General features: G+C 55.4%; 5 protein-coding genes across 7 annotated transcripts; 2 read left to right on the forward strand and 3 right to left on the reverse strand.

Annotated features, from left to right (window-relative positions):
• On the forward strand, positions 303 to 3,604 carry ZSWIM1 (zinc finger SWIM-type containing 1). 2 transcript variants are annotated; one of them, XM_018057936.1, is made up of 3 exons: positions 303 to 658; positions 1,098 to 1,141; positions 1,596 to 3,604. In XM_018057936.1, the coding sequence occupies exon 3, from the start codon at positions 1,742 to 1,744 to the stop codon at positions 3,110 to 3,112; it is 1,371 nt and encodes a 456-aa protein (XP_017913425.1). In that variant the 5' UTR covers positions 303 to 658; positions 1,098 to 1,141; positions 1,596 to 1,741; the 3' UTR covers positions 3,113 to 3,604. The 2 variants fall into 2 exon arrangements, with proteins under 2 accessions (XP_017913425.1, XP_005709717.2); XM_005709660.3 differs by lacking the exon at positions 1,098 to 1,141.
• SPATA25 (spermatogenesis associated 25) lies at positions 3,702 to 5,541 on the reverse strand. Its single transcript, XM_013968866.2, has one exon. It carries the CDS (start codon positions 5,007 to 5,009, stop codon positions 4,338 to 4,340), a length of 672 nt encoding a protein of 223 aa, XP_013824320.2. The 5' UTR covers positions 5,010 to 5,541; the 3' UTR covers positions 3,702 to 4,337.
• NEURL2 (neuralized E3 ubiquitin protein ligase 2) lies at positions 6,542 to 8,995 on the reverse strand. Its single transcript, XM_005688614.3, has 2 exons — positions 7,975 to 8,995; positions 6,542 to 6,782 (listed from the first exon to the last, which is right to left on the reverse strand). The coding sequence occupies exons 1-2, from the start codon at positions 8,714 to 8,716 to the stop codon at positions 6,667 to 6,669; spliced, it is 858 nt and encodes a 285-aa protein (XP_005688671.2). The 5' UTR covers positions 8,717 to 8,995; the 3' UTR covers positions 6,542 to 6,666.
• CTSA (cathepsin A) lies at positions 9,044 to 15,619 on the forward strand. The gene is made up of 15 exons (XM_018057939.1): positions 9,044 to 9,133; positions 9,359 to 9,552; positions 9,900 to 10,011; positions 10,285 to 10,335; positions 10,429 to 10,515; positions 10,746 to 10,901; positions 11,315 to 11,406; positions 11,798 to 11,882; positions 12,680 to 12,771; positions 12,854 to 12,932; positions 13,026 to 13,165; positions 13,803 to 13,878; positions 14,561 to 14,650; positions 14,824 to 14,928; positions 15,173 to 15,619. The coding sequence occupies exons 2-15, from the start codon at positions 9,359 to 9,361 to the stop codon at positions 15,254 to 15,256; spliced, it is 1,443 nt and encodes a 480-aa protein (XP_017913428.1). The 5' UTR covers positions 9,044 to 9,133; the 3' UTR covers positions 15,257 to 15,619.
• PLTP (phospholipid transfer protein) lies at positions 15,547 to 26,510 on the reverse strand. Of its 2 annotated transcripts, XM_018057937.1 has the most exons (16): positions 26,166 to 26,510; positions 25,429 to 25,539; positions 25,195 to 25,294; positions 24,536 to 24,664; positions 24,104 to 24,259; positions 23,010 to 23,073; positions 22,845 to 22,908; positions 21,667 to 21,758; positions 20,194 to 20,370; positions 20,062 to 20,121; positions 18,249 to 18,413; positions 18,086 to 18,153; positions 16,669 to 16,711; positions 16,497 to 16,560; positions 16,328 to 16,404; positions 15,547 to 15,869 (listed from the first exon to the last, which is right to left on the reverse strand). In XM_018057937.1, the coding sequence occupies exons 2-16, from the start codon at positions 25,526 to 25,528 to the stop codon at positions 15,738 to 15,740; spliced, it is 1,491 nt and encodes a 496-aa protein (XP_017913426.1). In that variant the 5' UTR covers positions 25,529 to 25,539; positions 26,166 to 26,510; the 3' UTR covers positions 15,547 to 15,737. The 2 variants fall into 2 exon arrangements, with proteins under 2 accessions (XP_017913426.1, XP_017913427.1); XM_018057938.1 differs by lacking the exon at positions 26,166 to 26,510 and having other exon boundaries at positions 25,429 to 26,067.

The following is a 27,532-nucleotide window of genomic DNA, read 5'->3' on the forward strand; positions in this document are numbered from 1 at the left end:
TGCTTCTTGCACTAGTTCACCATGACCTTAACAGTCACAACACTATCCTGGATCTTGCCTGTAAAATACTGGAGGGGTTGGGCTGAGCAATACCCAAGTTCAGCTCTCTCAAGAAGACCTCGATCTCCTCAGTTCCGAGAGTTGGGCCCCTCGACCCTTGGAGAGAAGCAAAATTTGAGACCCGGGCCTCAGCTTCCCCATAAGACGGGACACAGTGCAATCACACAGGCACCACTTCCTACCCTCCTGGGGCTTTGGAATTTGACCAGAGAAGAAAAAAAAAATCTTGAAACGCTGCTATTTATTTCCTTTTTGCTTTTTGCCCTCTGAGGGAGTTTCCATAGTAACCCGCCCTTCCAGCCCTCTTCCCATAAGTGTGGCTCCGCAGTTTCAGCTTCAGAGCTCAGACTCCAAAGGATGCTAGTGTCTTCGGGCTCTCATTGGTTGCCGCCAGCCGAGCCCCTCGTAACCCTGGTAACAGTGCCCGCCCACAAGTCGCCGGGCTATGATTGGTCGTTGCCACAAAGTCCGAAAGCGAATTCCTCAGGCCATTGGCCCGAGTCACAGGAAGCTGGCACCGCGGTTGGTGAGCCTAGAGGTCAGTCAGAGTCAGAGGCAGGGTCAAATAGGGAGAAATGGCGACGGAGCCAAGCTGTGGGTGAGTAATTCCTGAAGGGGTGGTGTGAGGCAGCTGGTGACCGTAGTCACCGTGACACAGCCCCCAAAGGGGTGGGAGGTTGACTTCTCTTCTGGCTCTGGCCAGACCCCGAATGCGAACGTCAGACATCCACATCCTGCCACCTGGGTTAGAGGTGAGAGGTCAGAGGCCGTATCCCCTCTCTGTCTCTGGTTTTTTACTGTGGCAAGCTGTCACAATCCCGAGCCAAAGACTCAGCTTCCAGCTACTTACTGGGTGATGGTAGGCAAGTCACTTAACTTCTTTGAGCCTCAGTTTCTCATCTGTAAAATGGGGACAGTAACCGGTTTGAGGGGCTAAATAGAGGAAACATTTGAGCTAAGTATTACAGTTAATAGAGGGATTAAAGTAGAGGGAGGAAAGACTTATGAACACTTGTTAACCCCGTTTTTCGTTGAAGGGATTGAGGCCTAGAGGGATCGCTGACTGGCCCAAGATCACACAGTAAGTGTGGAGCAATTGCAGTTCTCTTGTATATACCAGGACCAATGAAAGAATGGAGGCCAAAAAGTAAATACAAAGTGCTGTACAAATATTTTAAATATTTAAGGAGAAAAAAAGGCAGCTCCGCCCTTCACACTCACTCAAATCTCCTGGCACCAAATCCTTCCATGCTGACTTATCAATTAGCTCTCAGCTCCAAGTCATCCTCCGACCACCCAGAGAGGGCTTCCTTGGCCACCTTGGCTAAGGCATCCCTCCCTCCTCCAGCCTACCCTTACCCCGTTTTAGAGTCTTTATAAACTTCATTATCTGATACATCCTTGTTTGTTTACATGTTTATTGCATGTCCCTCAGAACAGTGCTGATACATAGTTAAGGAATAAAATATTGTCTGCGTGAATAATTGAAGAGCCAAACCCCTACTGGCTCCTTAAACCTCTTTTCTTCTCCATAGGCCCATCTTTGGATTAAGATCTGGTGTCTACAGCCTAGCCTCAAGCCTTGACTTAGTTGGAGCTTGAGAGAGTGGGAGCCTTCTGTTTGGCAGACACACAGAGCAAATATTTTGACCTTGGCATCGAGACATTTCCCATCTTCCCCATGGCGCTGACAGTGCTGAATGAGTTCCTGATTGAGGACCCAAGCCCACCTCTGCTGCTCTACCAGCTTAACAAGACTGCCCAGCTGGAGACCCTCAACTATCAGAGCTGCTATATGCAGAGGGTCTTTACCCATTTTCCCGAGATCCTATTTATCCACCGGACCTATAACCCGAGGGGTGAGGTGTTATACACCTTCCTGGTGGATGGACCCCGGGTGCCACTGGAGGGTCATCTTTCCCGGGCCGTCTACTTCGCCATTCTTGCCAGGGAGGATGCTGAAGGCTTGGCCCACATGTTCCAGGTGTTCAAGAAGTTTAACCCAGCATGGGAGAGAGTCTGTACCATTCTGGTGGATCCCTACTTCCTCCTACTGCCCACCCTCGCTATGGAGTTCCCCGCAGCTGAGGTCCTGCTTTCGGCCTTCCACATCTGTAAGTTCCTCCAGGGCAAGTTCTGTCAACTGGCCCTCGAGCAGCCGGTGGAGAGGCTGCTCCTGACGGCCCTGCGGAGCACCATGTGCTCGGCCACGGCCGGGAACCTGCGGAAGCTGTACGCGCTGCTGAGCACCTGCATCCCGCCGGCCCAGCTGCCCGCGCTCCACTCACACTGGCTGCTCAACGACCGCATCTGGCTGGCCCACCGCTGGAGAAGCCAAGCCGAGAGCAGCCGCTATTTTCAGGGCCTGGAGGTCACCACCCGCCTCCTCAGCCAGTTCTTTGGCACCACCCCAGTGGTGGAAAAAGGCATGAGCGCCCTGCTCCGGTACCTGCAGCAGAACTCAGGAGACAAGGTGAGTTTCAACCTGGGCCCGAGTCCCCCGAACCATTACACCCCCGTGGAGGGCAGTCCCGAAAGCCCCAAAGTGCAGCAGTTGGTGGAAGCCCGCATCCAGCACTCACTTAATGCCATCTGCACGGGGCCGGCCGCCCAGCTCTGCCTGGGCGAGCTTGCTGTGGTCCAGAAATCCATGCACCTCATCGGCTCGGGTTCCGAAAAGGTGAACATACAGATCCTGGAGGACACCCACAGGGTGCAGCCCCAGCCCCCGGCCAGCTGCAGCTGCTACTTCAACCAGGCCTTCCATCTGCCCTGCCGTCACATCCTGGCCATGCTCAGTGCCCACCGCCAGGAGCTCCAGCCCGACATGCTGCCTGCTGAGTGGACGGCAGGCTGTGCCCCCAACCTCAGTGACATCCTGGGCAGCACATGGAGCGAGACCCTGGAGAAGCGCTTGGCCGTGGCTCTCCTCACGGAGGAGGTGAGTCAGCTCCTACAGCATTGCAGCCAGGAGGAGTTTGAACGGCGGTACAGCACCTTGCGGGAACTGGCCGACAGCTGGATTGGCCCTTATGAGCAGGTCCAACTCTGATTACCCGTGATGTTCATCCTCGTGTATCACTCACATCCCCCCCCACACACCCTCCAACACTCACACTGCTGTACTTCTTCAGACCCTTCTGCAGCCTGCTACCCGTGTGTCTAGATTCCTAAAACAGGAGGCAGCAAAGCTGTCCCATAAAGGGCCCGATAGTCAGTATCCTAGACTTTGTTGCGCACTTACAGCCTGTTGTATATTCCTGGTTCTTTGTTGTGTGGGTTGTTTTTTTTTCCCCCTAACCTTTTCAAAAAGTAAAACCCATTCTTAGCTCAAGGGCCTTAACAGGTAATACCTACTGTAGGATAAGAGATAAGACACTGAGTGAAGATGAAGATTCGGACTTGGTAAGAGCTTCCACAATCATGAGATGACACCTTACCCACAGAGGAAAAGCCCCCCAGAGGCTGAGAGCCTGGCTCTCAGCCTTACCACCTGCCACACTCCCCCATCCTGAGGTTATTAAAGTGAATGTTGTCTGTTTTAGCACTTGTCTAGTTTTTTGTCTCCTAGAAGGAAGTTTAGGAAATACTGGGTTGGCCAAAATGTTCGGGTTTTTCTGTGAGATGTTAGGAAAAACCTGAACAACCTTTTTGGCCACCCCAATACTATAGAGCGACTAGACTCTACAGAGTCTGACATTACAGACTGGTTTCTTCCCTGTCTGTTTTCTGAGGCCTGGTGCTGCCTTTTACTTGCCCTGAGACTTGAGGCAAGTCACCTCTCTAAGCCACAATTCATTCACCTGTAAAAATGGAGCTTCCCTAGAGCACTGGTAAGATGAGAGGAGAATGGGAATGTGATGGGCTGATGCCCAGTGGGTGCTCAAGTAAGAGTTAATGTTCCTTCCTTGCCTGTGGTCTCATCACCTGCCCTCAGCAGAGTGAGAAACAAAAGGCAGGAGAAAAGTGCACGTTGCCTAGGGCTTTGCACAAGAATTCTGATGGGAGTACCAAAACGGTACAAAAGAAGCCTCCACTCTCCAAGCAGGGCCACCTACCTCAGTAATTCTCATTGTAACTATTCTGATCAAAGACCTGTCTCCCAGCTTAATGGTTTCTGGGAACTTCCTGGAGTCTGGGCCCTGAATGGGCCAGTATTTGTCAGAGTGGCTCAGACCACCACCTTATTCCAGTCCCTGCCATAGGCACCACCAACCCTGCCTGCCCAAAAACCATACGGAGAAGCCACCCTATGTGTCTGGTGCTATTTCATCCAGCTACAAGTAGGAGCCAGGAGGCTGGCCCCTCCGGGATCTTGCTAAGGCCATTGGCCCAGAGGCTGTGTGGGTCTGTGCCTGCACCCACTGGGCCCCCTCCACAGCCCCCTCCGGCTCCGGATGGGCCATCATGAAAGCTTGAGCCGCCCGGATCAGGTCCTCCTCCCGCAGGCCCGGGACGGGCACAGTAGGGATGCCAGCGATCATCATGGCCAAAGTCAGGATGCAGATGTCGGGCTGGGAGTTGGCCTCCTTCCCCCCTGCGTCGTCGGGCATCGGCGGAGCCCCAGGTGACAGCCCACGCAGCAGCAGAGGCGCAGGCCTGCTGGGGCCGCCCGGCTGGGGGGCTCTGCTTCTGGAGCAGCCATCCTCCCGGCCCAGGTTCTCCGGCTGCCTTGCGGCGGGGAATTTGTGGCAGTACCAGTTGTACTCCTGCCTCGGTGGCTCCCAGCCAGTGCCCCCAGGGGCCGGGCCCCAGGCCTGGGCAACAGGTGTCACCTGCTCAGCTTTCTGGCTCAGTGGGCCTTGTCCGCCAGAGGCTACAACCCCTGGCTCTATAGGACTATAGAGGCCAAGAGATGAGCCCAGAGAAGCAGCCCCACCTGCAGAGACAGGAATGGGATGGAGTGTTATTCTTGGTCTCGGAGGAGGAGGCCCTGAGGGGCAGGGCATAGTAGCAAAGCACTGGGATCAGGAGCAATTAAGACCTGCCCAAGAGGGCGGTCTGGTGGTTGGGAACTGGGTTTTACTCATATCCACACCCCAAATCAGTCCCTAATGCAGGTAGGTGATGGAGCCTTGTTTGTTGAATGAATGAATGAATAACTGGGTGGCTCCTGGCAAGGACTTTGGGAATGGCTTTCTTCAAAGAGAACTGACTCCAGGGCAAGCCCAAAAATGCCCAGCAAGCAGAACCACCACCTCCCCAGAGCAGGACTCAGGTTTTCAGGAAGTTGTACACCCCCCAGTTCCAAGAGCCCCCTCACCTTGGCCAGAAGACGGAAGACCTGGCTGAGTCTGTGGAGACATGAAATAGGACATGGCTGCCCCAAAGCCCCTATTTGTGAGGGAACAGTCATCTGCCTCCTGCCCTACCTTCTCCACCCTTCTAGAATGTCACCTCATAGTGATAGTATAGTGAAGTCGCTCAGTCGTGTCCGACTCTGCGACCCCGTGGACTGTAGCCTACCAGGCTTCTCCGTCCATGGGATTCTCCAGGCAAGAGTACTGGAGTGGGTACCATTTCCTTCTCCAGGGGATCTTCCCGACCCAGGGATCGAACCCGGGTCTCCCGCATTGGAGGCAGACGCTTTAACCTCTGAGCCACCAGGGAAGTCCCCTCATAGTCCTTCCCTTTTACACCTAGAACCCACCTCACAGGATTGACCTGTTCATTCTAGAATCTGCACCTGACAATGGATGGCGCTAAAAGAGCGCTGGACCAGGAACTGGGCATTCTAGGTTCTTGCCTTTACCTTGGGCAAGTCACCTGGACAGTTCTGTTCCTTGATATCCTTATCTGTAAGATGGGGGGAATGACTGCCCACTACTTCACCAGAAGTTATGAAGGATCAGATGAGATCATCTGTATGGAAGAAATGATCAGAGATGACAAATAAAGGAGTTGGATGCTTTGTGCCCTGCAGTGTGTGAGGAGGAAACACCCTGTATTCATTCATTTGCTGTGTGTCCTTGGACAAATACATTCCCATCTCTGGGCTTCCACTTCCCATCTGTGAAATGATGTAGTTGCTCTAGGGCATTGGTTCTCACCCCAGGCTGCACGTTAGATTCTCTTGGAAGCTTTTAGAAATCCTGATACTCAGCCTTATTCCAGGGTTAACTAAACCAGAATCCCAGGGTCAGACCCAGTTAGCAGTATTTTTCAAAGTTTCTCAAATGGTTACACCATGAGCCAAAGTTGAGACCTCTGCCTGAGGGAAATGCTTCTCAACCCTGGCTATTCCTTAGTATCTCGAGGGGAACTTTTGCAAAAACAATGTCCTTTGGCAAATCAAATGAGAATCTCTAGAGACTGGGCCTGGAGCGCTGGCAATCTATCTTAGATCACGAGTAGTCAGGCTAGGAGTCACTGGTCTAGGTGATGTCGAAATGCTCTCTTCTCTCACCTGGCCTGCTGAGCCCCAGTGATTCTAAAAGAAATGCCCCTCCCAGATTTCAAGGGCAAGGAGACCCTCCAGGGATCAGTGGCAACATCGGCTGTGTTTATTTCCGTCCTGGCTGGCAGTAGCATGGCCAGCTTCAGGGCAGGCACGCCTCTGGGGCCAGGATGCACTCGCGTGGCCCTGCTCCAGGGCGGTGCAGGCCTTCACTCATATTTGCAGAAATCCTTAAGTTCTTTGGGCAGGTGGAGCCCATCAATGGCCAACCGGTGCACCACACTCCTCTGGATCACCAGGCGGCACAGGGTCTGCAATGATGGCACTGTGGAGAGAAGGCTGTCTAAGGCAAAAGCAGTGGGGGGTGGGGGGTGGGGCGGGGGAGCCGAGGCCGGAACCCAGATCTAGGTCTTGGTCCCTTCACTCTCTGGCTCGGAGCTGTTTACATGATTGAGATAAGCACCTCTCGTGCAGCACTTCCCCAACGCTGCAGCTCTGTCTCCTTGATAGCATCACCCTGCTCCCCTCCCTTCCCTTAGCAGCTTCTGGGGGCAGGGGTAGTGTCTGATTAACCTGCGCAACCCCAGCCTCCAGCACAGACCTGGCACAGAGAGGGTTCTCATCTACTGAAATCATAAAATGTGAATTCAGATGTATGGATTCCCAGGCGGTTCAGTGGTAAAGAATCCACTTGCCAACGTAGGAGCTGCAGGGGCTGTAGGTTCCATCTCTGGGTCAGGAAGATCCCCTGGAGGAAGGCATGGCAACCCACTCCAGTATTCTTGCCTGGAGAATCCCATGGACAGAGGAGCCTGGTGGGCTGCGGTCCATAGGGTCGCAAACTGCAGAAGCAACTGAGTGCGCACGCACACACACGCTCAGATGTATAAATAAAGGGCTTAATGGTGCTATCATGAACCAGACCTCAGGATTCAGAAGCTCTTAGGGGTTTAGGTGATGCCTTCAAACTCTGTATACTCAAATTGATGAGTATTTGTCTAATAGACATAACTCTCAGAGGACCAAAATCTAAAATTGGTTTAGAATTCATGCCCTAGGTTAATACAGAAAATAACTGGCAAAGCCAGAAAAGGGATTTAGAGGACAACTTAATCGATCACAACCAAGGTGGGTAAATCGAGGCCCAAAGCCAGGGGAATTGACTTGTCCAAGGCCACAGGCAGAGGCAGAATCTGAAGTCAGGTTCCCCCCTCCACCTTTTTTTTTTTTTTTAATATTTATGTATTTATTTGGCTGTGCCAGGTCTTAGTTGCAGCACGCAAACTCCTAGCTGTGGCACGTGGGATCCAGTTCCCTGACCAGGGATGGAATCCCAATTCCCTGCATTGGGCCCACTGAGTCCTAGCCACTGGACCACCAGGGAAGTCCCAGGTTCCCCAACTTCTAAAGCAACCCTGGACAGACCAAGGCCTTGGCAGCTGGTCCAGAAGTCCTAGCAGGTTTCTGTCCCCACTGGGGGCCAGGAGGGGTCGCTGCCCAGGGGATGGGATACCTACAGCCATACTCCAGCTGGATCAAGCGCACGCTCTTGGTGGAGGCGAAGACGTCCACCACCGCGTAGAGGGGCTGGGCAGCTGGCAGCCCCCGGGCGCTGGGGCCCATGTCCTCGCCGTTGATGACGATATGCATGTCAGCCGTGCCATCCGGGCGCGGGCAGAAGAGAACGCCCAGGCGGCTGCGGCGCGCGGTCGGAGGCAGCACATTCAGTTCATAGAGCTGATCCAAGAGGTGGCTGTACAAACCCGGCCGGCTGCGGCCGACCAGGCGATCGCGGGGAATGCGAAACTGCTCGATGCAGAGATACGGTTCCACCAGGAGTGCTGGGGGGCGACTAGGGGCTAGGGCCTCTGCCTCCGGGCGGCCCTCCCGGGGCACGCGGTTATGATGGCGCGTGATGGCGAAGACCCAGGTGTGCCCAAGGCTGACCAGGTCAGGTAGCGAAAACTCGGGCACGGCGGCCAGACTGGCGGGGTCCAGCGCGGTCAGGCCGAGGCGCAGGTGCCCGCACCAGCCCAGCTCTTTCTCCTCGATCTCCACCAGGAACACCTGGCCGGGGGCCAGCGGCTCGCGACTGAAGCACACACCGTGGGCGAAGCTCTCTACGCGTGTGGCCCGCGTCCCGGAAAGGTCGACGCGGATGTTGGCACCGTGCACTGGGTGGAAGCGGGTGGGAGGGGGCTCGGGGCGCGCCGGTCCCCGCGGAGCACCCAACCCGACGGGGTCGGAGACAGCAGCCATCTCCCGGCCATGGGGCAGATCGGCGGGCGCTGGAGGCTATTTTGGGCAGCGGACTCAGATGGTGACCGCCGGGGGAGGGGGAGTGTACCATGTAAGGTATTGCCCTCCGCCCACCGACTCCCTTCCCCAAGGCTCTGCCCAGGGGTCCTAGCGCCGCTAGTTTGGCCATCCCGCCTCGATGCGAGTCCCAGGAGGCTCGGGACCGCCGGTGCCCGGGATGCTACCTGCCGAACCCGCTGACCTTCGCCCGGGTGGAACCTCCGCCGCCCCCGTCCTGCCCGCCTGGGTCCGTAGAGGCCAGAAGGGGGCAGGAGGCGGCCCGTCACGTGATGCCGGGGCACACGTGACTCGGAGTACACATGACTTCCCGTCGCCGGGCCGGCACCTCCAGGAGAGCAAGGACGCGAGGGAGTGGAGGTGAGAGGGATCCCGGGGCTGGAAGGGATCCCGGAGGCTGGAAGCGATCCCGGAGGCTGGAAGCGATCCGGGAGCGCCCCGGGCGGGGCGCGACGGAGGAGGCACGGCGGGTGGGAGCTGGGGCAGGGCAGGGGCTTCCCTGGAGGGTGCGCCGCCAGCTCCCCGCCAGGGGCGGCCGAGCACGGAGCGGGCGAGGCCGCAGCGAGCACCCGCTTCCTGCCGCAGATGTTCCGAGCCGAGCTGTGGCCGCCAGTCCTCTTCCTGCTGCAGCTGCTGCTGCTGCTCGCCTGCGCGCCCGAGGGCGAAGCGGCCCCGGACCAGGACGAGATCCGCTTCCTGCCCGGGCTGGCCAAGCAGCCTTCTTTCCGCCAGTACTCCGGCTACCTCAAAGGCTCCGGCTCCAAGCGCCTCCACTACTGGTCTGCAGCCCTGTCTCCGAGGACGGGGTTGGGAGGGGGGCACTGCAATGCCCACCGTGGGGGGAGATGATGGTGTGGGGGGTTGCCCTTAAGACCCCTGAGGGATCGGACTTGCCTGGGGGTCCGCTGGTTAAGGCTCCAGTGCTTCCAGCTGCAGGGGACTGGGTTTCCATCCCTGGTTGGGGGACTAAGAACTCGCATGCTCTGCCGTCAAAGTGAGATGAAGAAGAAGAAGAAAAAAAAATCCCTGAGGAAATCCAGGAGTAGGGAAGGCTGGAAGACCGAGCTGCACCCAGTCCCCCGCACCAGCACCCACCCTAGACTGACTCCCCGCCCCGCCCCCCCAGGTTTGTGGAGTCCCAGAAGGATCCGAAGAGCAGACCCGTGGTTCTGTGGCTCAATGGAGGGCCAGGCTGTAGCTCCCTTGACGGTCTCCTGACAGAGCACGGCCCCTTCCTGGTGAGTGGAGAGCAGCGGGGTCACCCCCTGGTCAGAGGCAGGGAGGGGACAGTTCCCAAAGGAAAAGGCCCGGGAAGAGGGAGAAAAGGACTTTGGTCTTCCAAAAAATGTGTCCGTTTCCTGAGCCTTGGTTTCTTCATCCATACCCCGACTTGACAGTTTCATATCTCAGGGGGTTTTGCCTGGTTGTGCAATACCCAGCAGGGTGACCTTCCCCCACTGCACCCCCCACCCAGCTGACTCTTGGAATTTAGCCATCTCTTTCCTCCACAGATCCAGCCAGATGGTGTCACCCTGGAGTACAACCCCTACTCCTGGAACCTGGTATCGCTGCCCCTTTGGGTCCTGGGTGGGTGTCTCAGCAGTTGGATGGGGAAGGGAACAGCCCCCCTCAACCCATTTCCACTTCCCCTCTAGATTGCCAACGTGTTATACCTCGAGTCCCCAGCTGGAGTGGGCTTCTCCTACTCCGATGACAAGTCTTATGCCACCAATGACACGGAGGTGAGTCCAGAGTCCGCCCTCATGTCCCAGTCTCCCTGGCTGGCGTGACGCAAGGAGAAAGAGAGCCTGGTCTGGGGGCCCATTTGTGGCTCTGTCACCAGCTCTGGGGTGTGGGCTCGGACTAGTCACAGGCTCTTGCACAAACAGGGTGGGTGGGTGTCATTATCTCTGAGATTGTTTGTAGCTCAAGCACCACCACTTTCTGATTCCCTCTATCCTGCCCTCTCCAGGTCGCCCAGAGCAACTTCGAAGCCCTTAAAGATTTCTTCCGCCTGTTCCCGGAATACAAGGGCAATGAGCTTTTCCTGACTGGCGAAAGCTATGCCGGCATCTACATCCCAACCCTGGCAGTGCTGGTCATGCAGGACCCCAGCATGAACCTTCAGGTGCAGGGAGGCTACAGGAGGGGAGGGAGGCCTAGACTTGTGGTTAGCAAGATCAAACAGCTCCACTCCTCCACCCACGTCTTGGGCAATCCCCTGCGGCAGGTCTCCCCAGGCATGTGGTACCCCACATCCTACCTCCCCTGCTCTATGAGCAGAACGTCAGCTCCTTCGTCCACGTCTTCCTTCATGACACCCCTTGCCACTTGCTGGCCCCTCTGGGCTGCATGCCTCCCCTGACCGGAAGCTCACTCATCAAGCTGCCAATTCCATTCTTTACACCGAGTGGCCTCCCCCGCCCAACCACTCCCACAAACTGGGTTTCAGCTTCCAGACTGCTTAAGGTTTGGGTGGAGGTCAAAGGAGGCTCTTCTGGCCCACGTCCAGATGAGCTGAACGCCCTGGGTGTTTCACAGGGCCTGGCGGTGGGCAATGGACTCTCTTCCTATGAGCAGAATGACAACTCCCTGGTCTATTTCGCCTACTACCATGGCCTTCTGGGGAACAGGTATGGGAGAGGACCACTGGGCAATCCCTGTGGCGTGGCGGGTCATAGGGGTCTCAGGTCTGTCCTCCAGGCACATGCTATCTCGGGTCCTGCCCTGGTTTATGAGCAGAAGTTGGGGGGCAGAGGAGGTGGGTGAGGCTGGGGTTTTGATGTGGAAAGATGAAAGGGTCTTTCATGTAAAGATCAGAATGTAAAGAAATGAAGGAGGGCTGGCAGGATGGCCCCAGGGCAGCTAGGTTTGGGAGCTACATACCACGCCCTCTGATAAATGTCTTTGTCCCCAGGAAACAGGTCCCTTGGGTCCAAGCCCTGACAGGGAAGTTGAGAAGGTGGGGTACTTGCCTTCTCTGGCCCACCATGGGCCTAAGCAGCTATCATTCATCTCTTACAGGCTCTGGTCTTCCCTGCAGACGCACTGTTGCTCTCAAAACAAATGTAACTTCCACGACAACAAAGAGCCAGAATGCCTGGCCAATGTGCGGTTCTGCCCCCGCCCTGCGCCACCACCCGACAGCCCCCATCCTGCCCATCCCCCTTTATTTTATATCCTGCTTGGTGGTGTTTAGTCGGTTGTGTCCTACTATGTGACCCTGTGGACTGTAGCCCACCAGGCTCCTCTGTCCATGGGATTCTCCAGGCAGAAATACTGGGGTGGGGTGCCATTTCCTTCTCCAGGAGATCTTCCCGACTAAGGGATTAACCTGTTTCTCCCGCCTTCAGGCGGGTGCTTTGGAGTGTGGGTGCGATCCCACGCCACTGCCCGAGGTCTCCCTATGAGGGGAAAGGGCGTCTCCCTCGTCCAGCGTCTGATGTGCCATGGCTGTGCTCAGTGATGGCCACGCGGATTGTTCCTCCTCCGAAAGTCCCTTTCGAGGGAGATCGTATCATCCGCATTTTCCAGATAAGGAAACTGAGGCCAAGCATGTGGAAGTCACAGTGCTAGCAGACGCACAAGGATAGGGGCCCAGGACCAGCAGATTCCTTCCACTGAGGCTCAGTTTCCCTGGGGGAGGTGGGGGAAGGATAATGGCCAGGCAAGTAGAACAGCAGTAAATCTTGGGCTGCGGGATTTCCCTGGTGCTCCCAACGGTTAAGGCTCCTTACTCCCAAGACAGGGCGTGCGGGTTGGATCCCCGGTCCATCGGGGAACTAAGATCCCATGTGCCGCCTGACAGGGCCAAAGAAAGAAAGAAAAAGTCTTGGGGCGCTGTTGGGGAGGTGGTGGGAGGCCAGGATTCCGTAAAGCATGGCGGCTTGGGGGGTGTCATTGCAGCTTCAGGAAGTGTCCCACATCGTGGCCAGCTCCGGCCTCAACATCTACAATCTCTATGCTCCATGTGCTGGGGGGGTGCCCAGCCATGTAAGGTAGGCCCTGCCAGGCGTCCCGTGTGCCAACCCCAGCCCCATCTGGGGGCCCAGCACCCATTCCCCCCAACTGTGCTTGCAGGCATGAGAAGGACACTGTCGTGGTCCAGGATCTGGGCAACATCTTCACCCGCCTGCCACTCAAGCGGGCGTGGCATCAGGTGTGCATGGGCCCGGGCTTCCTCCCAGCAGGGACGGGGAGGGACAGCAGGGCAGGGAAGCCAAGATCCTGACCCTCTGTGCCCCCCTCCCAGATGCTGCTGCGTTCCGGGGAGAAGGTGCACCTGGATCCCCCCTGCACCAACACCACGGCCGCCTCCAACTACCTCAACGACCCTCAAGTGCGGAAGGCGCTCCACATTCCCGAGCAGCTGCCCCGCTGGGACATGTGCAAGTGGGTTTCTGTGGGTGCTCGTGGCCCGAGGGTGGCGGACTGTTGGGGCCTGTGGGCCTCAGAAAGGTCCCCAGGCATCCTGTGCCTAGGGTTTCTCATTGAGGACACCAGGTGCATTTGGCTTGTGACCATGAATTGTTCCAATAGGATGTTCAAGGTCCCTGACCCCCAGATGGACTGATATTTAGCCACTTAACTCTTAAATGGCCACACTGGTTGTTAAAATGTCAGTTGCTTACACTGGTATTTAGTAGACACCCCCATCCCCTGCCCCTCCCTGACTTTAGTACCACCCGCAGCTGTCTCCTGTAACACCTACAAGTAAGAAGGTGACCACAGCAGGGGCCAGTCAGGTCCATTCTGACTGGTCAGCGCGAGCCCTTCTGCCTTAACGCCAGTGGCACCCCAGCCACGGTAAAAAAGCGTCCCTGTACATTTCTAAATGGGGGTGATTTGGGGTCTGCTGGATTCCAGCCCCACCTCCCCTCATCTAGGTGAGTCCCAGAGAGGTTACACGCCCAAGGAGGGGCTGGATCCCAGCTGTCTGTCTCTTGGGCTGTAGCTTGGGAACAGGAGCAGGGAGGGGATGAGGTCTGATCTGTGGTCTCTTTTTCTTACTGCCCATGTGGTCCTGCAGCTTCCTGGTGAATATCCAGTACCGCCGTCTCTACCAAAGCATGTGTTCCCAGTACCTGAAGCTGCTCTCTGCACAGGTGAGTGGGCCGCAGCCACAGCTGGGTCCATCAGCAGCCTGGGACCCTGGAGCAGCGTGGCAAGGTGGGGGCTCCTTTAGGGCGCCGCTCGGGGCAGGGGAAGCTGAAACTCCCCAAAAAGTGAAGTCACTCGCCAAGAGCTGACTTGTGGTCAACAGGGTCAGGATTTTAACCTGGCTCTGTCCCTACCTGATGCTGCTCTGTGGGAAGAGTCTGAAGGGTCTCCACCAATCAAGGAGCCTTTAATGTGAGAAGAGCTAGTCAGATCATGTTACAAGGGGCAAACAGAGGTCCAGGGTGCGAGAGGACCTTGCCCAAGGTCACCTAGAAGATACAGTAGGTTACCTAGGAGATACTGGCTGAGCCAGGGCAGGACCAAGTTATGCAGAGCACAGTGGGTAGAGTATGGGCTCTGGGGTCACTAGCCAGGTGACCCTGGGCAAGTTTCTCACATATCTGAGGCTTGATTTTCCCATCTGTAAAATGGGGTTACTAATGGTATCATAGTAAAATGCTTCATAGGTAAAGCATTCAGTAGGGCTCTCGCCATGTAGGAAGTGGTCAGAAAACACAAGGGTTTCCTGGTTTATGCAATTTAGCCGGTGGGTAGGGCTTGAACCAGGGGAGGGCTGGGGTCTGGGCTTATTCCAAACCCCTCATTTTCCCCCTTGTGCTGCTTCAGAAATACCGGATTCTGCTGTACAACGGCGATGTGGACATGGCCTGCAATTTCATGGGAGACGAGTGGTTTGTGGATTCCCTCAACCAGAAGGTGAGGCAGGGGCCCCAGCCCCAGGGTCAAGTAGGTGCGGAGGAGGGCAGACTGGCTGGGGCAGACAGAGAGAGCAAACCTGGAGGTGTTCCCGGCCCCTGAGGCCTGGCTGGTGGCTGCGAGCAGAGGCAAGGGGGCAGCTGCAGGCCACTAAGTCTTTCCTGGCGGGGCAGATGGAAGTCCAGCGCCGGCCCTGGTTGGTGGACTACGGGGAGAGCGGGGAGCAGATCGCTGGCTTCGTGAAGGAGTTCTCCCACATCGCCTTCCTTACCATCAAGGTAGGACCTTGATGAGGACCAGGGAGGAGGGAGAGGGTGCGGCAGAACCTGCCTGTCCTTTTCTTCCGACCTTTATGCTGGGTTACCACATGGCCCCTGGAAGGGCAAATTCTGGGCAGGGATGGGATAAAGGGAGGGACCAGAGGAGGAAGGTCATGGGCTAGAGGGATCCCGTAGGATGAAGGAAGCACCCAGTGGCAGGGGTCGTCCAGGGAGGGAAATCTCACAAAACTTTGCCCTTCAGGGCGCTGGACACATGGTCCCCACCGACAAGCCCCAGGCTGCCCTCACCATGTTCTCGCGCTTCCTGAATAAGCAGCCATACTGAGAACCACAGGACCAGCCCCCACTGCCTGATCCAGCTCTTCCCAGCCTCTCCTGCCAGAAGAGAGGGCCCCCTTTATGCAGAATGCCCCTGTGGGGCAGATCCCTGCTTCCAGAATGGCTCCCACCCCCCTCCACTGCCCTGTGCATCCCAGATCTGGCCCCAGCGCCTCACTTGAGGGGAGTTTGCACTTTATAACTCACCAGGGTGGGGCCTAACCCCCTCCCTGCTGAAAGAATGGCCCTCATTGCACTGATAGCATCCCACAATCAAAACAAAGCTCAGAACAGCCCCACGGGGAAAGTGGACGGACTGTAATTGATGGATTGACTGTGATTATGGAATTAAATTGGGTACAGCTTAAAACCCCATCTTCTCTGTGGCACTGAGGGTTATAGAGGACACTAGAGGCTGTGATGGGGTAAGGGAGGGGATGAGAGGTGGTGGAGTCCTGAATGCAGCTGCCAGGGTAGGGGCTGAGGGCTCAGACAGCTGCCGTGGAGGGTGGTGGGGCACTGGATGTTCGGGGGTCCCTGGTATCAGCGGGCCGGTTCTTCTCAATCACCTCTCGCAGCCCTTTGGCAAAGTGGAGGTCAGCCCCGATGGTGAGGAAGCCCTGTACAGGAAGGAGCAGAGAAAGGGGTCTCTTTATTCCATTACTGAGAATAGAGTTTAGAGACACAGAAAAGAATCCCTGGCCTCGATCTAGTGGGAGAGGCAGAGCACCAGAGCGGTTCTTATAACTCTCTGTGATGGGTGCTGAAATAAAGGCTGCAGGAAGTCCAGGAGGGCTTCCTGGAGAAGGCAAGCTCTTAGTTAAGACCTGAAAGATTAGTAGGCATGGGGGATGGAATCAGGGAAGAGTGTTCCAAGGTGAGGATGCAGCCTGTGCAAAGCGCTGGAGGAATCTGATGTAAGGTTGAGATGAGAAGAAGCCGTTGAAAAAAAATTAATTAATTAAAAAAAAAAAGATGCCGTTGATAAGGGAGAAACAGGGATCGGGTCATGGAGGGCAGAGGAGAGCTGTAGAGGGAGGGGAAGCCTCTGCCTCCTTCCCCAGGCGCCCCTACTCACCGCGTGGTTTGTCACCACCTCGCGCACAAAGTCGATTCCCTCGGGGAGTGGGATCTGCACCCCACGCCAGGTCCGCTCTGTGGGCGGGAACAGTCAGCTCAGCCTGAACCCACCCAGCCCCTCCCCTGACCTCTCCCCCGCCCTCCTCACACCCCGACCCCGACCCTACCATTGAGCATGGGCATCACTGCAATCTGCAGCAGGGTCTTCAGAGGGGTCTGCAGTGGTATCAGCTGGGAGTGGGGAGACAGGAAGTTAGGGCAGTGAGGAGGGGGTGGGCTGGCCTTCACTGCCCTCCCCAGACCCCAACCTTGTGCCTGCACCCCCTCTTCCCAACTCACTGCCAGTGACTCCAATGCAGATTGGTTTGAGTAGATTCGGAACCTATGGGAGAGAAAGAAGGGTCCCGTGGGCAGGGGCCCTTTCCCAGGCCACCCAGGCCTGCCTACCCGAAGCCCTTGAGCTTCCGTCTTGGATGTTCCACCCACACACCTTTCCAGGGGGTTCTAGCACTTTCCAGCTGTGCATCCTTGGGTGAGTTGTTTCTCCCTCTTCAGGTCTCCTTTCTCCAAGTTTGCTACCTTTTTGTTTTGTTTTGTTTTGTTTTGAATCTCAAGTCTGCTACTTTTTATTTGTAGAGCACCTCCTATAGCCAGACTTTTGCTGATGGCTTTCTGTGTGTTGGGGCTTCCCTGGGGGCTCAGACAGTAAAGAGTCTGCCTACAATGCGGGAGACCCGAGTTCAATCCCTGGATCGGAACGATCCCCTGGAGAAGGAAATGGCACCCCACTCTAGTATTCATGCCTGGAGAATCCCATGGACCGAGGAGCCTGGTAGGCTAGAGTCCATGGGGTCGGACACGACTGAGCAACTTCACTTTCACTTCCGTGTGTTGTTTACTTTTATTTAGCAAAACCGTCAGTGCTTGCTTCCTGCCAGATACCAGGCATGTTAAAAAGCTAAATACTGAAATATTTTTAAATGCCACATGATTTAATCCTCATAACAACCCTAAGGAATAGGCACTATTAAAATTTGCATTCATAGAGGCCCAGAGAGACTGATTTGCATAAGGTCACACAGCTGAGAAATTCCAGAACCTGCCTCTAGAATCTAGGCTCTTATAAAGTGTTCTACACCAGCCACACAGTAGCCACTAGCTACCATGGTTATAGAAATGAGCAAGTGAGGAACTATTTCATTATAATTAAATGTATACAGCCACCAGTGGCTAGCGCCTGCTACACTGAACAATATAGCCTTAGAGAGCAGATGCTACTATTTTCTATATTTAATACATGAGGAAAATGAAGCTCAGAAAGATAAAAGGACTTGTTTCAAGATCACAAAACTAAGTTGTGCAAAAATCTATGTTCTTACGCACTTTGCTGTGTGACAATGGGTGTGTCATTTAACCTTGCCGGGCCAGCTGGATCATCTCTCATCATATCTGCTCTGCCTGCTTCTGGGTGGTTGAGGATGCAGAGAAATTACACTGTAATGAAACGCTTGATGCGTTAACAAGACCCTGGCTCTCAGGTGGCTGATAGCTATGACTGAATTTTGGGCTTCCCTGGTGGCTCAGAGGTTAAAGCGTCTGCCTCCAATGTGGGAGACCTGGGTTCTATCCCTGGGTCGGGAAGATCCCCTGGAGAAGGAAATGCTCCCCAGTATCGCTGGGCAGGTATGATTATCCTGAAGGCACTGACGCTCAGAGAGGTTACAGGCTCGCCCAAGACCCTCAGACACCTGCCCACCTGCGCAGGTCCAGCTGGGTGCGCAGCGCCTTCCCCCGGAGGGCCATCTTGGCGCTGAGTCGGGCATCCTGGGTGGGAAAGCGGGGAGGGTGGTGTTACTGCCCAAAAGGGGGTAGCGGCCCCCCTCCTTGACCCTCTGCATCCCCTGCTCTGGTGTCCGCACCATGATCATGCTGGACAGCTGGACCTCGGGCTGGTTGGGTGGCACCAGGGCGATGGTGACACTGGCGGTGACAGAGACGGTGGTGCCCGAGGGCTTGATGGTGCAACGAGGAGGCTCTGTGACCCGCAGCTCCAGCTTCAGTGGAGAGTCGATCACTGCCGGGCTCTGGGACACAGCAGGGAGGGCCAGTCAAGTCCTCCCTGAGGAGTCCCTGGGGCGGAGTGGGTAATTTCACCTCTGGGAGCACACAGACACAAATAGGAAGACAGCGGTGGCTTCTGGAACCCTCCAGGACTGTGTCCAGCCTCTGCCTTTGCTCAGACAAGAGAATGTCTCGTTCTAGGAATGCCTCCTTCCTTCTCTTTCTGTTTTCCCATGTTCTCAATATTCAGGACCCAGCTCCAATCCAGACTCCCCCAGAACAGTCTCTTTGCATAAAATACCCCAGGGAATTCCCTAGTAGTCCAGTGGTTAGGGTCTGCCTCCAAGTAGGAGGTGCAGGTTCGATCCCTGGGTCTGGAAGATCCCCTAGGGAAGGAAATGGCCACCCACTCCAGTATTCTTGCCTGGAGAATCCCATGGACAGAGGAGCCTGGCAGGCTGCAGTCTATGGGATCGCAGAGTCAGACACAGCTTAGTGACTAAACCACCACCACCAGCACTGGTTAGGACTCTGAACTTTCACTGCTGTGGGCCTGGGTACAATCCCTGGTCAGGGAACTAAGATCCCACAAGCCACATGACTTGACAAAAAAATTAATAAATAACAAAACTCAGCGCCCTGCCATATCTTTTTTCTTGGACCTGCTGAGCTATTTCTTCTACAGGCAGTGTCGGACCACCTGCTTGCTTTTCACCAAACACTTCACACGTGTTCGCTCATTTAAACCTCACAGTAACTGTGTGAAGCAGGTATTAACGTATACCCACTTTTGAGATGGGAAAATTGAAGCACAGGGAGGTTAAGTAACCTGTCCAAGTTGTGTTAGTGAGTTGAAGAACTGGGACTGAGACCCAGGCAATCATGGCAACAGAGTCCATGCTCTTAACAGTGCTCGGCCACGACGATGAGGCCAGTGATGACGACAAGGATAGCATTCATAGCAGCTGGTGTTGTCATTATAAGTACTAACGCATTCAATCCTCATGACAACTCTGGTAGGCTACACAGTATAGAGAAGTAGGGTGACCTTGAATCACCGAGATTCATACCCAGGTTCAAATCCCAGCTCCATCATTTTATAAACTAGAACCAAGAACAAGTCCTTTAATGATCACTAAAGATATGGACAGGGGTTTGGGTAAACTCTGGGAGTTGGTGATGGACAGGGAGGCCTGGTGTGCTGTAGTCCATGGGGTCGCAAAGAGTCGGACATGACCGAGCGACTGAACCGAACTGAAGTATTTTTTTAAAAATTTTAACTCTCCATTAAACAAGGGAAAAGAAGCAAAAAGGATAATACCCGGGTCTCCCACATTGCAGGCAGATTCTTTACCATCTGAGCCCGTAGGGAGGCCCAGGCTGATATTTTAGTTGCTATTAAAGTCCCTACACTGGCCTGCCTTGGGTTCTCAGCCCACCTTCATCCTGGTTTTCCTGAAAGAGATGAAGCAAGAGTAGCAAAGTCTTCCTCGCAGACCTGGGAACCTTCATAGACTGGCCAAGTCAGGGGCTGTGGCCACAGGCAGGCCAGGCCTTCTGTCTACTCTGTGGCTGCCGCTGGGGGCCCTGCTAGCCTCGCCAGTCCCCTCATGGGTGTACACTTGTGTGCCCACCCGCCTGACCAGGCTCCCACCTCCCACCCACACTCACCATCAGGACGATGCTCCCAAAGTAGGAGGCCCTCAACACCATATCCAGGTCATGAGGTACCTGCGCAGGGGAATTGGGGGTAAGGCAGAAGCCGCATCACAGGCCCCACCTCACAAACAGATCCCGGCTTACCTTGTCCCCCACCAGCGAGAGCTTCAGGGCTCCTGCCCGGAAGTAGCTCTCCATGGCAGAGTCAAAGAAGAACTCAGAGAAGGCCACGTACACCATCCGCTCTTCCTCCTGCAGCTGGGGCTCTACCGCCCGGTTGGGCAGACTCCAGTTGGCCTCAGTCAGGGGATAGAAGGCCCCCTGGTATTGGAGGATCAGGGTCAGGGCCAGACAGACTGGTCCAGCACCCGGATGTCTTGAGGCATATAATTCACTGTCCCCAGACAGCATGGTGGAGGCCTGGACCACATTGTTGACCTCAGGGGGACTCAACAGGTACTTTTCTTAAAAAGCATGGAAGGGAGGGTAGCTGGAGTGCTCCGAGGGCGCAGTCCCATCCGACTGAAGGAGTGACACACGAGAGGGTTCACGGGGGAGGTGGCCCTTGAGTGGGCCTTGAAAACTAGACGGTAATAATGATGGCAACTACTGCCTCCACGTACGGAGCACTTCTGTGCCGCTTACCTAGACCAACTCCTTTAATCCACACAACATCCCATGAGATTATCTTTTCTTACTGTATTATTTCTATTTCCATTTGAGGAAACGGGTACAGAAACGTTAAGCCATTGGCTTAATATCACACAGCTAGTAAGTGGCAGAGCGGAAGCTGACCTTCCGGCACTCTAACTGGCCTCTCTGCTCTGAAACTCGGCAACACTCCATTAGGGAAAGCAATGGGCGTGGCCACAGACTAGTTGAGTGGCCTTGGACAAGGAACGTGGCCTCCCTGAGCAAGTCTGCGCATCCCTGAAATAATAAAACATTAGGACCTGATTTACAGGGTTATGAGAGGAGGGAATGAGATTGCGTGTGTTAAAGCTGAATGTTCAGTTCCTTCTGGGAGAGATGGGGGAAGACAGTACATGAGCAAAGGCCCTGAGATAGGAAGCGAAGGGCATCTTTGGGAAAGAGTAGCAGTTTCCCAGGTGGCATTGGAGTAAAGAGCTCGCCTGCAACGCAAGAGACGTAAGAGACGTGGGTTCAATCCCTGAGTCGGGAAGATCCCCTGGAGGAGGGCATGGCAACCCACTCCAGTATTCTTGCCTGGAGAACTCCACAGACAGAGAAGCCTGGAGGGCTATAGTCCACAGGGTCGCAAAGAGTTGGACACAACTGAAGCGATCTACTACACACACACACACACACACACACACACACACACACACACAGCTGCAAAGGATGAAGCTGGAAAGGTGGGACACACACACACACACAGCTGCAAAGGATGAAGCTGGAAAGGTGGGACACACACACACACAGCTGCAAAGGATGAAGCTGGAAAGGTGGGACCAGACCAGATTAACAAGGCTCGAGTGTCAGACCCAGGAGTTGAGCCTGAGGCCACAGCATCCCCGCCAGTGGAGTGGCCACATCAGAGTGTGCTTTAGGGGAGAAGGAGGGGGTCCGGTTGCACACACCAGCTGGGCAGCTCACCCGGAATCCCATGTCCAGGTTGCTGGTGGAGGCCACAGGATCCTTCAGGAGGGAGTAGTCGATGCCCACGAGCTCGTCCACAGCACTGCGCACTGTGGGGAGGGGCTGGAGTCACGCAAGCTGTGTGGTGCTGGGCTGGGTGCTTAGGCTCTCTGGGCCTCAGCTGCTTACTCATAGAAGGGGGATTAGAATACTTCCCTCACAGGGTGCTTATGAAGCTCAAATCAGTTTTACTATAAGTGGAAAGCATCTAGTGCCTGGTGTGCAGTGGTCAACAGTGTTAGCTATTATTATTGTGGCTTTTGTTGTTCTCTTGGTTTGCTTTTGGCCGCACTGCTCAGCTTGCTCATTTTAGTTTCCCAACCAGGACCTGCACCTGGGGCCATGGCAGTGAAAACACTGGGTTCTAACCACTGAGCCACCAGGGACCCCCACCCCCACCCCCCGATGACAATTGTTGTTGTTGTTGTTGTTTGCTGCTACTACTACTACATAGGTTTCATCAAGTCACTAAATAATATTGCAAGGGAGAGACTTCCCTGGTGGGCCAGTGGCTAAGACTCCATGCTCCCAATGCAGGGGCCTGGGTTTGATCCCTGGTTAGGGAATTAGATCCCACATGCCGCAATTAAGAGTTTGCATGCTGCAACTAAAGATCCTGCATGTCACAATTAAGACCTGGCACAGCCAAATAAATAAATAAAAAGAAATTTAAGAAATACTCTAAGATGGCAAGGGATTCCCTTCTCTCGATGGTTTGGTTTCCCCTGCCCTCTCCTTCCCATCCTGTGCCCCATGCATGTGACATGATGATCTCATCTCTTAGGGAAAGGGAAGTCATGTTAATTGAGCTCCTATTAAGTGCTAGGAGTTGAATACAAATGAGGCCCCCACAGCAGACGCGTATGAAGGATCACGACCACCATGCCCTCAGTCAACCCTCACAGCGAGCCCTGAAGGAAGTGTTGTCAGCCAAGCAAGGAAACCAAGGAGGGAGAGAGTGAGTACTGACCACACGGAGTCGGTGGCAGGAGGCTACCTTTGAACCCAGGGCTGCTCCATCACAGGGCGGGGAAGGGGCCTCCTCAAATGCTACCTGACAGCTGCCCACCCAGCCTCCTCCCCACCCCCGCGCCAGGGCGAGGCCCAGAGCTCCCCACCCTGTCTGCACAACTCACCAGGCACGGTGTCCAGCAGCGAGTTGAGAAGCACAGTCCCTGCGTGGTAGAGCACGGGGCAGATCTGGGAGGTGGCAGCCCCAGTCAAGGTCTTGGCAAGAGAGGGCACACCCACCCCCTGTTGTCCTCCAACACGTGCCCCCCCCCTCCTGCCACTGTCCGCACCTGCTGGTTGAGGAGGAAGCGCATCCCTGAGGTGATGAACGTGGAGAGGAATTCATAGACCTTCCTGTGAGGAGAGGAGAGGCCAGGTGAGTCCAGACCCTGCCCTCACCCCAACTCAGTTCTGGGAGAAATCACAGTGATCAGAGATGGGGGTGGGTGGGCAGAATACCTCTACTTCAACTTAATTTACCACCTCTTTAGTGGAATTTCCATTAAAGATGTGGGCTCAAATTCCTTCTCCATACTGGTTCTCAAGACCTCTTCTCTCACCCCATCCCCCACCAATCAAATGAATGGACCCAGAGTTCCTCAAGCCTCTGAGCATCCTCAGCTCCATATCCTTACTCCTGTCTTCCCCTACATCCTCAGTGTTCCCACCCTGTATTTTCCCATCTGGGCACAGATGCTTCCTCTTCCAGGCAGTCCTCCTAGATTATTCTTCTCTGAACTCCTCCTCCTCCTCCCAGAGTACTTTCTTGGTCCCTCTCTCAAGGCCCCAACGACAAATGTTTCATCCCTCCAGCCAGGCTCTGTGTCCTTTCTGAATCCTGGAGGCCTGGCCTACACTTCGTTTGTTGAATGAATAAAAAAAAAAACTGTGTATCAACACCAGATAATAAATCCACCATTTTCTCTCCCCCACCTTCTTTCAGAACCAGCACAAATTCCCCTTCTCAGCCCCAATCCTGGAACTATGTTATTATTTTTGTTATTAGTGGTTAAGAGCTACCGATTATTGAGAGCCCAGTACATGCCCACTGTATACACTAGGTCCTCACAGTGGTTCTTACCTAAGCGGTGAGCCCATATTATATGTGAGGTACTGTTATAAATATTTTTACATAAATTACGATGAAGAGTCCTCACATCTCATAGAATAGGTCCTATTACCATCCCCATCTTTTTTTTTTTTTTTTTAACCATCCCCATCTTTGAGAGCTTCAGCAACTTGCTCAAGTTCATAGCCAGGAAGTGGTGGGGCTGCGATCTGGACCCAGTTGATCTGACTCCCAAGCCGGTGCATTGTGCATTGCACTAGGCAAATGGGCTGTGGGGCTGAAACGGGGGACGCTAGGATTGGGGACAGGGCTTACTTGAAGGTTCCCCCAAAGGCTGCATGCATTCTGGAGACAGAGGCCTGGCAGGAGACGTTGGACACTTTGATCCGGCCAGCGGGATCCCGGGAGAGCTGCAGAGCAGTGTGGATGGATACACCCTCCGCAGAGGCGTTGATATAGCCCCCATCGTAGCTGCGGCAGGGGTGGGAGTGTTAATGGTCACTCCAGCTTGGAGCTTAACCAAGTCTTTACTGTCCTCCTCCTCAACCCCCACCACCACCATGACCCCTCTTAATAAGGCTTATGTGCTTCTGCACAGTCCACCTGGCTGTGAAACGGGTGTGACGGCCCCTTTTGTACAGATGGAGAAACTGAGGCTCAGAAAGGCTAAGGGATTGCCCACAGCTCCACAGTTCCCCCAGGCTTCCCAATCCACTCTCCACTCCCCCAGGGGTGCCAGGTCCTCACAAGAACCAGTAGAGGAGCTGTCTCCGGAAGCGCAGCCCCCAGGAGGCATTGTTGATTTGTAGCACCAGCTCCTGGTCTGGCTGGAAATGGAGCTCAGAGAATGTCAGCTGCAGCTCTGTGACCTTCACCCTGTGTAGGAGGCCTCAGGGTCAGATTCAGGACCAAGAAAAGGGCATCCCACCCAACTGTAGTAAACTCATTTGCTCCTCTTCCGTTCCAAGTTTGGGGAAGCTGGAGTGAGTGGAATGAATTCTCCCATTGCCCGTCACGTGCCCAACCTGACCTGGGCGGCTAAAGACCACGGGCCTTTATCTCCTGTCCCTCGGACCTCTCCTATTAGCTCCACCCAGGTACCCTACACCCCACTCTCTTCCTTGGCCAAGTTTCTTGACTCCGCCTCTAGGGCCAGCCTCAATTCCACAGGTTCGGCTTTGCTTTTCTTGGTCCCGCCTACTTCTAGGCCACGCCTATCGGCTTGGTCCCGCCTCGGTAGGCGGGCCAGGCCTTCATCTTTTCCGGCCTCATCCTGTTTCTTAAGTCCAGCCTCGGCGATCAGGCCACGCCCCCAATCCACTCAGCCCTCCCTTCTCCCGAGACTCCGTAGGTATTTCCTAAGCCTCCGCCCCTGCTCAGGCCCCGCCCCCTTGACCCCGACTTACTCAGAGATGTTGTAGAAGAAGTGGCCCTCACTGCCCCGCAGATCTGGGATGGTCACGGTCTCCAGCTCTTGTTCCAGAAAGCGCAGCCCCTCCTGCTTCACTGAAGCCGCAGTGAGGTCCTTAGTTCCTGCACACACACACACACACACACACACACACACACACACACACACACACACACCTCCTTCACCTCCTCACTACCCGCCCCCACCCCGCAGCACCCCCGCGCCTTACCCAGCTCCAGTGCCTTGGAGGTGATGCGAATCTTGCAGCCGGGGAGCTCGGCGTGAGCGCCAGCCAGCAGCGTTAGGATCAGGGCCCCGAAGAGGGCCATGGCGAGCGGGCCTGGGGATGGGGTGGGGATCGCAGGAGTCATCCAGGCCGCTAAAACTCACTCCTCGGATGGCCAACCAGAGGAGGGGGATGGCCCGGCTCGTTAAGCTCGAGATCGCTCTTCGGGGAACTTGCAACCAGTAACATTGCCTCCATTTGACAGATGCGGAAACTGAGGCTTAGGCGACGTGCTCCCTTACGCTCGGAGGATTTGGGGCACCGGAGGAGAGCAAGGGCACCTTCTCTGCTCCCTCGTGCAACCGCCGCGTGACGAGTCTGGACCTCCCGGGGATTAAGCCCCCCAGCCCCCACAGCAACCTCCCCTTTTCCTCGGCGGAGGGCGGGTGCGGCTTGCACGTTACCGTGGGAACGGCTGCACGCGCATTCCTCGGGGGTGGCTTGCGGTCTCCTAGGCCGCGAGTCTGAGGAGCCGAGGGAGCAGGCGGCCGACCCGACCTCCGGCTCCCGGGGCTCCCGGCTCCTCCAGGTCCTAAATCCCTGTCGTTGGGATTCTGCCTGATGCCCCCCAACCCAATCTCAGCGCTCTCCTTCAGAGGCCCTTTTCCCCAGCCCGGGTTCAGTAGATCAGGGGGCTGGGCGAGAGTCTGAGGGCAGATAGGGGCGCGCCCCCAACTCACTCGCGGTGGAGCTGGTGGTCGGCGCGGTCACGTGGGGCGGCGGGCAGCGCAGGGGATCCAGGCGGCGGGGTCTGGCGGGCAGCGCTGGTCCAGCCGCCTTTATAAAGCCGAGCCTCCCCGAGCCCCCCTCCTCTCTCCCACTCTCCCCTCCTCCCTCGGAGATTGGGAGGGGATGGGGCGGGTCGCTGGCAACCGGGAGGGTGGAGAGGGCTGTACGGAGCCCCGTGACAAGCCTGGCCTTGTCAAGACAAGTGGGGGACCCAAGCGGGGCAAGAGGGAGGGAAGTGCAGAAGTCAGCCCGCCCAATGCCAGCAGTCCCTGCTTGGCTGGGACCTTGGTTCAGTTTCCCCGTACCCATCTCTTTCTGTGTGATCCTAGGCAAGTCCCTTCCCTTGGGTGCCTGAGCCTCAATGTCCTCATCCAGTAAAATGTGTGTGATAATAGGAACCACCCCTTGGGCCCCAGCAAGCCTCAAAGTCAATGCCCAAGGCGCGTACTTCCCTTTCCTTCCGCTGAGCATCATCTCAAGACCTCTCCTTGCCAGGCTTCACTGTGGGAAGCCCCCACCGCCATCGCACCCCCAACTGTGTCACTAACCTGCAGATCTTCAGGGCCGAGAGACCTCTCCAACTGGGGTTCAAGCAAACACTGCCAATCCAGGAGGACACACACAAGCTGCTGGAATCACCCTCAGGGGGGCTGGCATTTCCCCAAGGGCTGTGGGCTTCTGGTGAGCCTCTGAAGCTGGGTTCTCTGCACGTGCACTGCCTACAGATGGCCCCAGCTCCCAGGACAGGCTCAGGGCGTGCAACCTTTTTGTTATCAAATGTGTGCAAGCAGGAAAGAGAAATAATGATGGTTCACGTCCATTGAACATGTGTTTAAGCACAAAACACTACTCCAGACATGATGACCAGCTCCTCCTAATTTCCCCAGAACTTTCCCAGATTTTGAAACTCCAAGTCTCTCTGCCTGGGACCCCCCCGCCCCCAACACCACACACACACACACACACAGTCCCAGGGAAAGCAGAATGGTCAGTCACCCTGGATCTAGATTAACTTGTTTAATCTTCTAACAGCCTGTGAGGTTGGCATTATTATGAACCCTCTTTAGCGGGAAACTAGAGGGAAAGACAATCCTTGGCTGCTCTGGGAGCCCACAAATTGTTCATGGCCAGGTGGGAGGTCAGAGGCAGGTACCTACAGCCCAGTCATTGTGTCCAGACCCTATGTTTAACAAGAGTCTAGGCTTGCAGCAACATGCATGGACGTAGAGAGTGTCATACTGAGTGAAGTGAGTCAGACAGAGAAGGAGAAATATCGTATGACAGCCCTTATATGAGCAATCTAAAAAGAAATGATAAC

This window comes from Capra hircus, chromosome 13, assembly GCF_001704415.2.
Source record: "Capra hircus breed San Clemente chromosome 13, ASM170441v1, whole genome shotgun sequence".
NCBI lineage: Eukaryota > Metazoa > Chordata > Mammalia > Artiodactyla > Bovidae > Capra > Capra hircus.

Bases quoted from the DNA above. Each gene is read 5' to 3' on its own strand.
- SPATA25 (XM_013968866.2), bottom strand. From the start codon at position 5,009: ATGCCCTGCCCCTCAGGGCCTCCTCCTCCGAGACCAAGAATAACACTC.
- CTSA (XM_018057939.1), top strand. From the start codon at position 9,359: ATGTTCCGAGCCGAGCTGTGGCCGCCAGTCCTCTTCCTGCTGCAGCTG. The intron at 11,407-11,797 runs GTATGGGAGAGG...CATCTCTTACAG, and splicing joins CATGGCCTTCTGGGGAACAG to GCTCTGGTCTTCCCTGCAGA. The intron at 13,879-14,560 runs GTGAGTGGGCCG...GTGCTGCTTCAG, and splicing joins TGAAGCTGCTCTCTGCACAG to AAATACCGGATTCTGCTGTA.
- ZSWIM1 (XM_018057936.1), top strand. From the start codon at position 1,742: ATGGCGCTGACAGTGCTGAATGAGTTCCTGATTGAGGACCCAAGCCCA.
- PLTP (XM_018057938.1), bottom strand. From the start codon at position 25,570: ATGACTCCTGCGATCCCCACCCCATCCCCAGGCCCGCTCGCCATGGCC. The intron at 20,122-20,193 runs GTAAGCCGGGAT...TCCCCTGCGCAG, and splicing joins TCTCGCTGGTGGGGGACAAG to GTACCTCATGACCTGGATAT. The intron at 18,414-20,061 runs GTGAGTGTGGGT...GCTGTGTCCCAG, and splicing joins TTGGGAGCATCGTCCTGATG to AGCCCGGCAGTGATCGACTC.
- NEURL2 (XM_005688614.3), bottom strand. From the start codon at position 8,716: ATGGCTGCTGTCTCCGACCCCGTCGGGTTGGGTGCTCCGCGGGGACCG. The intron at 6,783-7,974 runs GTAGGTATCCCA...TTCTCTCCACAG, and splicing joins GATCCAGCTGGAGTATGGCT to TGCCATCATTGCAGACCCTG.